Source organism: Mytilus trossulus, chromosome 4 (assembly GCF_036588685.1).
Source record: "Mytilus trossulus isolate FHL-02 chromosome 4, PNRI_Mtr1.1.1.hap1, whole genome shotgun sequence".
NCBI lineage: Eukaryota > Metazoa > Mollusca > Bivalvia > Mytilida > Mytilidae > Mytilus > Mytilus trossulus.
The window spans coordinates 65662917-65677388 of NC_086376.1; the positions used below are offsets into that span (position 1 = coordinate 65662917).

The 14472-nt window shown below is 32.2% G+C and overlaps 1 protein-coding gene across 1 annotated transcript; it reads right to left on the minus strand.

Moving 5' to 3' along the window:
• Window positions 1-381: 381 nt before the first annotated feature.
• Window positions 382-1392, minus strand: LOC134716748 (zinc transporter ZIP1-like). Its single transcript, XM_063579754.1, has one exon. It carries the CDS (start codon window positions 1390-1392, stop codon window positions 382-384), a length of 1011 nt encoding a protein of 336 aa, XP_063435824.1.
• Between the last annotated feature and the right edge of the window lie 13080 nt (window positions 1393-14472).

Consider the following 14472-nt stretch of genomic DNA (forward strand, 5'->3'; position numbering starts at 1 on the left):
TTGTTAACTGTTATGACGATGTTTTTTTTTTATTCCTTATGACAATGATTAAATCTTATGACAATGACTAAATCTTATTACAATGGATTTATCATATCACCTCTTCAAAAACTTAACAGTATGTGTTTGATCAAATCATGAATAATTAATGCACATATAAAAGTAGATGTAGCACTATAGCAAAACTTAAGAACATAAACTTATACAAAATATAAAAAAAACCAAAAGAATGAGATATCTATTTTCACTTTCAACTCGGGGTATGAGTTCTTTTTATGAGGTACAAAAACAATTTCAAAGATTATCTAAAGTTTAAAGTGTCAAACGTTTAAAACTAGGTCAGTTAAATTGTTAAAGTTGCATAAATAAAAAGTCTATCAATTAGTCTTCATTATGGTCATGTATCAAAAATAAACCTGACATGCATATAAATCCAAGAAATAAAAATAATGTTTTAATTAACCGAATGTCTGGCTTGGTTAATTCATGTTGAAGTATTTCAAAGAATGTGACATACAAGAATGTTCCACAAGCTATTCCTTGCAAAATCCCAACTGCTAAAGAAGATGTCGTTCCTTGGCCAAATTCGACAATTAACAGACCAATAACCATCCCGATCGGCGTAGCTAAGGCAAAAGTAACAATATATCGTATCTGTGCCCAAAACGTAAGTTCGCTTTGGCTTAATGTCATACCTAGACTGAATGCAACAATCACTTTGTGAATACTGATACCAATAAAAATTTCAACTACATCAGTAGTCTGTTTCTGTAGTCCGCCAGCTATTCCTTCGAAAATAGAATGCAAAGATAAAGCTACCAACAGCAAGATAGATCTCAAAGTGGAACTTGTTGTTTCAGAGTTCTTCACCGACAGAGTAACACAGCTCTCAAAGTCTTTTGATATCTTCTCTCCTGCAGGGTCGTCTATTTCGGAACCTGATGAAGAAATATATGATATGCCAGAATCATCTTTGCTTGATAAAACAGTTCTTTCGGTTTTGACTGCTTTCATTCTCATCGTATCATTTGAGTCGTGGCTAATTCTTTCTCGTTTTTCCTGGTTAGTCATAACACATTGTTCCACTGTTAACATTAGCATTAGCCCCATAATCATTATAAACTGAGCCACAGGGTAATGCTCGAATTTCGTAGATTCCTTGATATGCGGTTCTAGAGCCTCTATTGTTTCAGGGAGTAGATCCAACAGACATGTAGCCATGAATACACCTGCAGCAAAACAGCTGAGAGTACTTAATATACGTCGATACACTCTTGATGTTTCTAAGTTTTTCCTATAATGATAGATACATTTCACAGGAATAAATCCAAAAAGAAACGTAGCCGCAAAGAGTCCAAAAAGAATAAAAATTTTCACTTGTACAACATCCATGTTGGTACCGTGTTCTCGTCTAAATAGAAAATACACTGATCTACCGGTTATTATTTCACATGTTTGATTCACATTTTTCTATAAATAGGACAAGTGTCACGTATCGATCATGTTTCACAACTCGTTGACAATTTAAATGACCCTGGGCTTAATAATTCTTTTACTGATCATTGTTACCTAAATTAGGTTAAGCCGCCATCATATCTGATCTAACATCTAGAAATTGACAATGAGGGTCGGTTTAACATAACATTTTATTATGGAACACCGGAACTGTCTTATAGTGTAAATATTTAATGTGTTCTGTCGCTTTGTCTTTACGTCCTGTCGTATCTTCTGTATGTTATGTGCAAATGTCAGTATTTCATGACACGGCATCTCTGTGTTATGTCAAATTAATTATTTTGGTCAAACAGTAGTATAATTTGTCATTGCAAAAGTTTGTTGCGTACAATAGGCATTGCATTATGCTGTAACTACTATATATTCTGTGAATACTTTGAAATTTTATGATCAACCACCTCATTCTCCCATATTTTATCTATGTTGTGTCTTTTCTTTTTTTTCGTAATTCAGTAAAAATGCATCCTGTCTCAAATGTGATTGTTATGCCGAATGTTCTAAAATGTTTTGTTTTGATACACCTTTGTTCTATGTAAACCTCATGATATTTTAGTATTTTGGCGTTATGTTGTGGTTTACAAATGTATCTCCAGTGAAAAACACAACACATCATGGTATAGTTCCTATGCGTTTTGCCGAACAATTGATACTCTCTGTGAGCATTCATTATGTCATGTGCAAAAGCCTTCTACATTATGTGCAAACAACTTATACGTTTTGTGCAAACCTCGTTCACCTGATGTATAAACATCGTTTCCCCTATGTACAAACATCGTTTACCCTATGTGCAAACCTCGTTTACCTTATGTGCAATCGCCTATTGCGTTATGTTCAAAAACCTATTACGTTACATCATTATGTGCAAATGCCTATAACATTATTTCAAAATGCCTATTACATTATGTCCTAACATCTATTACGTTAGGTGCAATTGCAGCAAACACCTATTACGTTATGTGGAAACGCCTTTTACGTTCTGGTTAACGCTTTATTGACACAGTTTAATTTTAAAAACGCATCAGTGATATTCACTTTGAAAATTAAGAAAATTATAAGTTTTAGCTTTTTAAAAAGCTCTGAACTACTTCGCTGTATTCGTTTTCAAGGTAATATCCATTAAACCTGAGACTACTATAACTAAATACACAATCCGTGAAAAGGAGAAACCATAAATTTACCGACAATCATAAATACAACTGAATGCAAGCTCATAGTATTTCGAAAAACACAATTAGAAAACAGTTTACAGACAATCATAAAAAATCAACCCAATACAAGCCAAATTAATAATGAACCCAGAAAGTAATCATTTTCTAATGATCTATACAAATTATAAATATTATAAGACAAAGTCGATCATGATAAACGATATGTGTCAAACAATATTTATTATTTAATTCTATAATTTGTAAATAATATTTTCGGAAGTAGTGTGAAAACCTGTGGTGTAACTACTTCGTGTGTTCCAGGTATCAAATAAAACTCATTTTAACAGGTTGTGATTTACCTGACCATCGGATAATTCAAGCCGAATATACATGTCACACTGTGACATTATGTCTCCGAGACAGGTGTATATTTAATAGAAACCCATTATGAAACAATCAAATAATTAACTCCGATACATGACATACAATTTATTACGTATTGATTATTTAATATCGTATTTTTAATACAATATCAAATCTGAGACTACTATAACACTATATGGCCGTAATCTTCAGTCGTAATTAACCTTTATTTGGAAAAACAAAAACAGAAGCCTTTTTCCATTTTTTTCAATCATTCATGAAAATTAAAAAAAAATATTAAATAGTATCGATAATGAGATTTATATATCTGAATTCCATTTTTAGTTAGCACGTGTATACGTGTATCAAAACTATATCTCAGCCAATTCACAAATGCACCTGTTTTTACAGGTAGGTAAAACAGGTAAAACATTTGTATATTTGACCGGGGGATTGTTTATATGATTCCTTGATTGGATAAAATAAACGGGACCTGTTTCAACAACTTCGTTTGTCGGATTTATGAGAATTAACAATCCATTCTCAATCATAGTCGCATAGCTTATTTTAAAAACTTTTAAAACATGTTTATTATGAAAAACTATTAAAATACATTTATTATTATAAACTATTATAATATAATAATTATTAAAGTAGGATAATCATAATAATATTCATATAATAATAGGAATAATAATGACAGCATTGAAAATAATATTTTGCTTTGTATTATTCATTTTTAATTGAACAATTACATGTCGTCTGCTAACGGTAAAATACGAAACTACGTTAAATTAACGCAGCTAGCTTTTTTGAGTGTAGCCGGTTTAATAGGGAAATCGAGAGTGACCAATCTCTGTGTTATAGTAGTCTCAGAATGTGAATTGAAGGTAAAATGTGTGCATCGGGTTGTTGATTCAGTATTGGACATTGATATTAAAATGTTATATAGATATTTAGTTTTTTGTTCTATACTTAAAGAGCGTCAACATCCATTCTTTTTATATTTTGTTCACTTTACTTGTTGAAAATTAAAATATTTACAAATAAACAGACACGATTCCCGAGTTGTGTCTCTTTAGAGGTGTGCCTAGATTGACAAAAGTCATAAAATACATTTAATGCATTTTTGAAAACATTGTACATGAAACTTTTTTTAGCAAAAAAATCGTGCATATTGCAGATTAGCAATGCAAATAAAGACGTATTAATGATTGATATTTCAATTTTCAATTTCAGTGTGTAATATATGCATTATAAAACGACCATGAATTAATAACATTTGATCTGAAATGTAATACACATTGTTAATTTTCCGTTAATTGATGGCTTAATATCCTCAGATGAGAACAGTCTGTAATTATTTATCTCATTTAAGCGAATAGTTGTTGCTGAATATCAGGCACATCATGAAGCAACCAAACAGAATTTATATATGACAAGTAATTATTTCAAGATGGCGTGTATATCGACTGAAACTAAAATATTTGCCCTGTTATTCGGACTTTTTGGAAGCATAATAAGCTACATGTAAAAAACAAAATTAATCCTCATTTCTTTACGGAAAATAAGTTGATATAAAAAAAAGAAGACGTAGAATGATTGCCAATGAGACTCCAAAAGAGATCAAAATGACACAGAAATTAAGAACTTTGGGTCACCGTACGGCCTTCAACAGTGAACAAATCCCATACCGCATAGTCAACAATAAAAAGGCCCCGAAAAGATAATGTAAAACAATTCATAGGTCGCCATATCTTGGATATAAAATCAATAAGATTTTGGAAGGCGCCGAATTACATTTATGAATTATAGACTTTTGACAAGATCAACACATTATATATGCGTCTATTCAGATTATATTGACCGAGGACGAAGATATTTCCTCGCTACCTCTTATCTTGTATTTTTTTTAATTAGCAGGACGTTTTGACAAAACTGAGTCCCAAGCTCTCTCTTAATCAGACTGCTTATAGAACTAACAAACGCAGCTCCATCATTTAAAAAAATTCTGGTTCCGCCACTGGTTGAATTGAATGAGAAATCATGTGAAAAATTAGGTCCGTGTTTTTGTTTATCTAATGATATTTTAATGAACAACTTCTCGGTTCATTTTACATCGGATGACAGTGAGGGCATTCATGTGTATTACTGTCGCCTAAATTTCCATTATGTAACCTTTGTTTTGAGATTGTAACCGATCTATACACATGATAATAATGAATACGCGGACATTACCGAGTGCAAAATTACATTCCTTATCACTTGTTCTCAATTTAGTTCAAATGGATACTCCTAAAAATATATTTTTTTAAACATAAATTAATAATGTCATGTTTTGTATTGTTGGAATTTCGGAACCCTCTTGTTCATCTGTTTAAAGCACAATGAAACAATGGACAGCTTACTCCCAGTTTTCAAAAAATGAAAATGTCGTTAAATTCGTTAGAAACCTGATAAATAGAGTAAAAAATCTTTAATATTTATTCACGTACAGAAAAAGTGTGAAACAGCATGCGGAAGAATATCTTAAGAACGTTTGCAATCTCACATGCAGAGTAATCTATCTGTGCTCCCTCTCTCTGAGTTGGACATTGGATGTTTTGCTGGAAAATATGGATGCTCACTCAAATGTTATCTTATAGAAAAATCAATTATTACAGAAGAGTGTACACCATGCACTTGCACAGCACTATGATATTATAGTGCAATAAAGTGATGAAAATTATATATACATGTAACTGTATATTTACAAATATCAAAATAATGTCCAACAAAAAAAAAACAGAGTTTACTGATTTGTATCACTTCTACGATGAGGTTGAATTTGTCATCCACGCACAGAAAATATATATCTTTACTTTAACGTCCCTTTCAGGTAAAGAGATGTGATTTGGTTTTCTGAGACAAGTGCTTGTGATCGTCCACAAGAACTTGCGGTAATCCGATGTTCAGTACTTCAGTACTTTGATTCATTTCTTTTAATAATAAAGATGTTCTCAAAAAGTAATAAAACATAACAAGGGTTTTATATTTTTACAAATGTCTTATTATCCTTATCTTATCTTGATTCATTTTGAGAACTGAAATCGTATCAATGACATACTGCACATTTAAAGATTTTTTAAAACTGGGAGTTAGCTAGCAATTGTTTCATGGTGCTATAAACGGATGAACAAGAGAGTTCCGAAATTCCAACAAAACAAAACAAAACATGGCAAGTGAGCTTTCTTAATTTAAAATTAGTCACACGAAAATTACAGAAGAATTTAAGCCTCCCTTTTGCCTGTCACAGTTTTCTTTTCGTTATATAGGTGATTTTTTTAAAGAATTTTGACTAAATATGTTACGTCGATTTCAAGGCGAACAAGATTGCATCAATTCATGATTGTTTCCGCACTTTGAGGAAAATTTGAATTGAATCATACAAACTTTATGCCTCGCTTCTTTTTAAGAAAAAAAAACAACGTCTCGGTTTAACAGTAACCAAGAAAAAGTGGGACCGATATATCTAAAAAAAAAAAAAGCAATATTTAACGGAAACTGTCAAAACATATTTTAGAATGATAACATTTAGACCCCATATAATATATTTGTATGAAATTTCATATTTTTTACAATAAGATTTCTCAGAATATTGATGTGCAGCAAATCCCTTTTTATGAACATTTGCCTTAATTGTGTATTTAGCTATAATATTTATCGAACCGCATTCGCGTTCATAACTAAACGCACCGAAGCTTACCGTCTATACCGTATATCCCGCATTAATATTTATTGAATTTATGACTCTCCGTTCGGAAAATAAGTTGATGTTTCTAATTTGTACGACGCTATTCGTTGAAATATTGAACAAAAAGATAAATTCATACCAACAACTGTGGAATAATGTATTGATTATAAATGTACTTTGTCGGTAAACGTGAAATTTATTTGTACTAGTATCTTTAGAAACACGACGAATAGCGTGGCTTGCCGAATTTTCTCCTGTTTCGCAGCGAGAACTAATACATTTTATATTGCTGACAATGTACATATATTGTTTACAATTTACACAAGGTATTTGAGCATAAGTTGTTTAAATCTTAACCGTTGTCTCTGATTTTTACAATTATTGAAACGCAGACTCGAAGAAACCCCAAAATCAACTATTACACAGAAAGTAATGTATATATTACCGATTGATCAACATGTAAGCGGGTAACAGGAAAATTTATTGGTACATGTACAAACAAAGCAAAAAAATGTTGTTTACCTGTTATTTGTATACATTAACTAGCTAATTGCAGGATACAAGGGAATTCATTAACTGTAACCATTTTTTTTTAAACTGGTGAAAAAATTAAATGGGGTAAATAAATAAATAGAAATAGCTGACTATACGGTATGTGTGTATTTCTTTGTTATTGATATTTTGTCTCTCGTTGAGAATTGTCTCATTGGCATTTATGCCACATCTTTTTTTTTTTTTTTTTTTTTTTATAGATGGTCAGTTTCATCTGAAATTAAAAGGACAAATTCTGTTATGATGACCATTTTAGCAACGAAATTATGTGTTTATTCTTATAGACAACAAAAGAAACGATATGCACATCACTTATAAAAAATTGATAGAAGAAAACAATAACAATTTACTAGAATATGTATTTTTTTGTATCGTTTTTGATGACACGGTTCGAAAAGTTACCGGACTAAATACGGATAAATTAAAGTCATTATCTAGAGTTTCAAGTTGCGGGATTTAATTTCGAGTATGGTCAGTGAAGGGGAAACAAGGCTGATAACCATTTCATTCAGAAGAAATGTGTGTATGCGTCATTTTTGTGGATTACGTGATAAAGAGTTTTTAATGTGAAAAAAAAATGATTTTTTTTTTAGAAAGTAGAAAGTGCAGATTTTTGTTACACCCTTCTACCAGTTTGATCCAAAATCGGATCAAGTTTTTCCAACATCCCTGTTACTATTTAAAAAAAATTGTCAGATAAGAGGAACGGGCCACCTGACCACCCCTTTTCAGGACACCCACCCGTCTCAACATGCCTTGTCTGAGAAGGAGGAAATAATTAGTCTTAGGCAGGTTTTTCAGAATAACATTCACAACTGTTAAAGGAAATGAACGAAAATAAAATCTTAAACATTTTGTAGGATTCCTTAGCTGCTACATGAATCGTGTGAGACGTCATTACATTTGTAGCATAAATCTAGTACACGTTTGAATTTCTCGCTAGATGAAAACCCTACTGGGAGGGTTATAACAAATCCTGGTCTCTTGTTAAAAGTTGTCTCATTGGCATTCGTATCACATCTTCCTTTTCATATCGCATTGTTCCTTACGGTTGCACCTCTTGGAAACTAGAGTCGTGTCTGTTTTTTTGTTAAATTTTTCAACAAGTAAAGTGAACAAATTTTCAAAGCATGGTTGCATGATAAACACTCTTCAAGAAGAGCAAACTAATTTCCCATAAACCTAGATACATAGCATTTTTACACCAATCAATATATTTATAAAAATCCACAGTTTGTTAGAAAGTTAAAACTTTTAATTTTCTTCATTTTCAAAATGCATATCATTGATGCGGTTTTTTTTAATCTGTGTCAAAAAAAGCATTTACCAGAACGTAATAGGTGTTTGCACATAACGTTATAGATGTTTGGACATAATGTAATAGGCATTTGCACACGTCTCAGTTTTCATGGTTTTTGCACATAATGACGAGTTTTTATACATTACATAATAGGTATTTACAAACAACGTAATAGGTGATTGCATATAAAGTAAACGATGTTTGCACATAGGATGAACGATGTTTGCACATAAGGTAAACGATGTTTGCATATAGGATGAACGATGTTTGCACATAAGGTAAACGATGTTTGCACATAGGGTGAACGATGTTTGCACATAAGGTAAACGATGTTTGCACATAGGGTGAACGATGTTTGCGCATAAGGTAAACGAGGTTTGCACAAAACGTATTCGTTGTTTGCACATAATCACGGGTGTCATTCGGTTTATCGAGAGAAATGGGCGTGAAAGAATATCTAACGGCTGTCAAGTATTGAGAGACGATCGTGAAAGTTCTGGTAACGGATCGTGAAAGACATTTAATCGAGAAGACATATGAAAGATCAGTAAATATTTTAATTTAATTAATTACACAGACACATTTACGACAAAATAAAACTGTCTGTCAAAATGGTTCAACATTATGATCAGTATGTCAGAATATCCAGTTTCAAAAGTACACAGTTATTACAAAACGACAAAAGGCAGATTGCTTCTCGACATTTCAATGACATAAAAAATGTAAACAAACACGATTTTTTTCACAAATTCGACTAAATAAACTACGTTTATCAAAAGAAGGGCATTGTATTTGAATTAATTAAACGGTTCTCATAGTTATTTTGTATAAAAATAATCTGAAACTTGGTAAATAAAGAACTATTCACACAAAATTGATTTTTTGGATCGTGAAAGATCACGTACCGCATTTTTGAAGATCGTGAAAAGGATCGTGAAAGATCTGATGCTACGAAGACGTTCATGTTGCTGACAGTGCGTGTTTCAGAATGAAGCGCGAAATATAAATCAAACGTTTAATATTTTTTTATGGCTAGCATTATTCCATACAATAGTTTATTTTCTTATCTAAAGACCAGAATTGGCTCAATTTTATATTTTGAAATGATAGAGTTATCAAAATAAATCTTACCTGTAATGTTGATTTGGTGCCACGCAACTTCCGATGTCACTATAGGACGTAGTGCAGTCGCCAAAAAAGTACATTTTATATTGTCCACCAATATATGTTAGTGTATACTGCAAGTTGTTACACCCGGCACTTGAAACTTTTGTTTAGATCTCAAAGAGGAGCTAAAATGAACTGCTGCGCATAACAGGTAACAGCGGGGTAACAGGAAATTTTTATTTGTACAAGTACAAATAGTTATCAAAGGTACCAGGATTATAATTCAGTACGCCAGACGTACGTTTCATCTACACAAGATTCATCAGTGACGCTCTTATCAAAATATTTATTAAGACAAACAAGTAAAAAGTTTAAGAGCATGGAGGATCCAAAGTTCCTAAAAGTTGTACCACATACGACTATGACAATCCTTAGTTTTTCGAAAAATTCAAAGTTTTGTTATCAAGAAATTTGTATCAAACATGTCAAGTGACCACATTATTGATATTCATGTCATCACCGAAGTGTTGAATACGGGGCTGGTGATACCCTCGGGGACGAAACGTCCACCAGCAATGGTATCGAACCAGTGGCGTAAATAGTTATTAAAGGTACTAGAATTATAAATTAGTACGCAAGACGCGCAAATACATTAAAATTATTATTTGGGCATTCGTGAACATGTTGTTTGTAAAATAGTTGGATGATTGTAGGATGAAGTTTTTTTATCGTCATGTGAAGTACTCACTTATCATGAGTTATAGGATACCCATATTTTGTATATTGGATCCTATAAACTAAATGTCCGTCAAACAGGATTCACCTGACTCTGAATTTGCCTCATTTCATTGATGAAGATTCATTTTAGTGGTCAAGTCCGTATCGAGGATTCGTTAAGCTTTAGGATAACTGTCTGTTGTTATGATTGTAAGGTGTATATTTTCAACTTGTGCAAGGTTTCAACTAACGGGCCATGATTGAACTAGTTATCATGCATCATTCGGCAATGTTTGTTTTATGTTGTTTGGCCTTTTGAATATATACATGTATGCGATAGCGACAAGGTGTTTCGTGTATGGTGTACATGTCTGTCTGCATGTTTCTTATATGACCATGGTGACTTCAATTGTGTTTGATTTATTAAATGATAGAAAGATGTCTATGTCTGGCTGTCGGTCAGGGTTCATATACTTTTGACCTTATGTTTCGAATTAATTGGCCAAGCATAACTTTGCATAACTAAATTTATTTGTTGTACGGGATATTTGTAGAGATCTGTATGGCATGGTTCATCTGACCATGGCCTTTTTTTTTTATGAAACATTGATAATCTTAAGCGCATTTGACACTTCTAGTATAACCCTTGATATTATAGACGTTCAACACATATACTATCATAAGTAAAGCAAACAAGACATTACAGCATTTGCGCTTTGGTATTCTATAATATGTACTATATAGTTAAATCAATCCTTAACTGCGTTGTTTATAAAGAACTTAAAAAGTTCTGTTGCACACAATGTTGGTTATCGTTCAATCCAAAACTACACATGAAATGTGCTGTCTTTGCTATGATTTTTTGTTTGATGGATAACATTTTGGTTTAAACGTTGCATACTATCCATATTGTTGACTAACTAGTGTCGGTGTGCCTGAAGTGCACTAGACTGATTCACAGAGCTGAATCTTTCACAATTATTTAGACACGTTATTAGTTGGGTTTTTTAACTTTTGAGGTAAAGTGTTGAATAGAAAAAAAGATAATAGCTTTAATGTTCATCCTTATCAAAATAGTTACAGGCTTCAACCACTTGCAGATTTATCAAATGGTAATAGAAAAACTGATTTCTGATTACTAGTATTAAGTCTGGTCACGCATTTTCTTTCACGATCGAAAAAATACGTTGCCTAATCTTTCACGATCAAGTTTGATGGAAATTCAACAAATTCAAGGTTTTCATAAACAAATTAACGCTTTTAATGGAAGAACATACTTTAATTTTACTGTACTATCAGATACACCAAAGATAAAATTTCAAATATATCATGATATTCTGAAATATGACCATTATAGGTACACAAAGCGTGTTATTTTTAATAAATTTTATAGACACGCATTGCGCCTTTTGTGTTTTTTCAAAAAGTACTTCATATTTTCTTTATCTTCTTTCACAGTTATGTTGAGGAAGTTAAACCATTTTGACAGACATATTTTTTTGTTCAGATTTGTTCCGCGTTTTGAAAATTAAGCGATTTTTTCAAAGATTCTGAACTAGAATGTACATTAAATGCCTTTCACGATCCGTTACCAGAACTTTCACGATCGTCTCTCAATACTTGACCGCCGTTATATATTCTTTCACGCCCATTTCTCTCGATAAACCGAATGACACCCGTGATAATGTAGAAGCTTTTGCACATGATGTAATGAATGCTCACAGAGAGTATCAACTGTACGGCAAAACGCATATGAATTATACCATAATGTATTGTGTTTTTCACTGGAGATACATATGTAATTGAGACAGGACGCAATTACTACCTGACTTACGTAAAAGATGAATAGACACAATATAGATAAAATATGAGAGAATGTAAAGGTGGTTGATCATAAAGTTTCAAAGTATTCACAGAATACATTGTAGTAACAGCAAAATGTAATGCCTATTTCACACAAAAAAGTTTAGCGATGACATATCATATAATTGTTTGACCAAACGAATTACTAATTTGACATAACACATGCATGCCGTGTCAGGAAATAAAGGCATCTGCACATTAGGTAAAGTAGAAATGACAGGACGTAAAGGCAAAGCGGCAAAACACATTAAGTAATTACACTATAAGACAGTTTCGGCGTTCCATACTTTACGACAAATGAGATGATTTCAGCTTTCCAATTGTGAACTTTCCATTTCTAAGAAGCGACATTTAAGCAACACCTTCATACGGGGTATATATCTCACAATTGATACGATATTCCTGTGCTTGGATTTCCTATTATGATTTTCATGATAGAGGGTTGCTGCTCACAGGGAAGCTATTAAAACAAGTTCCATGTGGTGGAGTTGAAATCATCCCTCCGTAAATTTTACGGACATCATCACGAGTTGGTTGACCAATATGGAATAGCCGTTTCACAAATGATATCAGATATGTTCTTTACGTCGTAACTACAATCTCCTTCCTTTTCATGAATGTGACCTACCGAATTAGACTACTTACCGGATGTGTTATCACATAAGCAACACGACGGGTGCCACTTGTGGAGCTGGATCTGCTTATCTTTCCGGGTTACCTGAGATCAGCTCTAGTTTTTGGTGGGGTTTGTGTTGCTTATTCTTTAGTTTTCTATGTTGTGTAATGTGTAGTATTGTTTGTCTTTTTGTCTTTTTCATTTTTGGCCATGGCGCTGTCAGATTATTGTAGATTTATGAGTTTGGCTGTCCCTTTGGTATATTTCGTCCCTCTTTTATGGATTGCTTACAGATGCAATTAATTAAGGTAATCTACTCCTGGGGTAAGAAAATCCTTAGTTTTTCGAAAAGTTCAAAGTTTTGTAAACAGAAAATTTATAAAAATGACCATATAATTGATATTCATGTCAACACCGAAGTGCTGACTACTGGACTGGTGATACCCTCAGTATAAAATCACAAACATACTGATCTAGAGGAAAATCAATTGGGAAAGTCCATATTAACATAGATGTGAGTAGCATTTGGGGAATATATTTTAGTGTTTATAGAGTTAGTGAGTAACCTGTAAATATATAACTTATGACTTTGACATACGTTTACCTAATTCAAATTGTTCAAATTTAGTTCGTTTTGAAGTATTAATCCATAGCAAAAAAAATCAGTAAATTTACATCAAAATAACACAGCCAAGGAAAAGGTAAATAAATTTAAAATTTTCATTTCCACATACATGTATCAAAAGCCTTCATGTACTATTACTTTAATGTCATTAGTTGTGTAAATAATCTGTTTGCTAAATAACATAATTCGAAGGTAACAGTTTTCTTACAATCTTCTTTAAATATAGATTACATGCTCCTTAGCGTAAACAGTCCGTATTTTTATCATATGCAAAGGGTAGATTATGTTGTCCCAATTAAACTGAGATTATAGTCTAATATTGACTTGGTGGTGACAGTTGTCAATCGAACTTGAATCATATCAGCAATCTTACTTAACATAAGACAAAAATATCCAGCAAATTCAATCTCTAAAGTTAGCTCCTCTAAAAACTATAACCCCTTTTTTTAGCTCATCTGTTTATAAAATAAAATCACAAAAATACTGAACTTAAAGGAAAATCATTTCGGAAAGTCCATATTAACATAGATGTGAGTAGCATTTGGAAAATATATTTTAGTGATTATAGAGTTAGTGAGTTACCTGTATATATATAACTTCTGACTTAAACATACTTTTACCTAATTCAAATTGTTCAAATTTGGTTCGTTTCACTTTTGTCTCCCCAGATCTATGAAATAAAAAAAATCAAAGGATTTGAAGTATTAATCCATGACAAAAAAAATAGTAAATGTATATCAAAAACACACAGCCAAGGAAAATCGTTCAATTGTTGTTCCTCATTCCATGCAAACTGATATTATTCAGTAAAACTTTGTAAGATATGTCCCTGTATATACATTGTAGTTCATAATACACCACGAAAATGAATATTTCGATTGCAATGAGACATTTTGATAACAAGCTTCTTAACAGAATAATTAATATTGTTGG

Coding starts and splice junctions, on each gene's coding strand:
- LOC134716748 (XM_063579754.1), bottom strand. CDS start 1,392: ATGGATGTTGTACAAGTGAAAATTTTTATTCTTTTTGGACTCTTTGCG.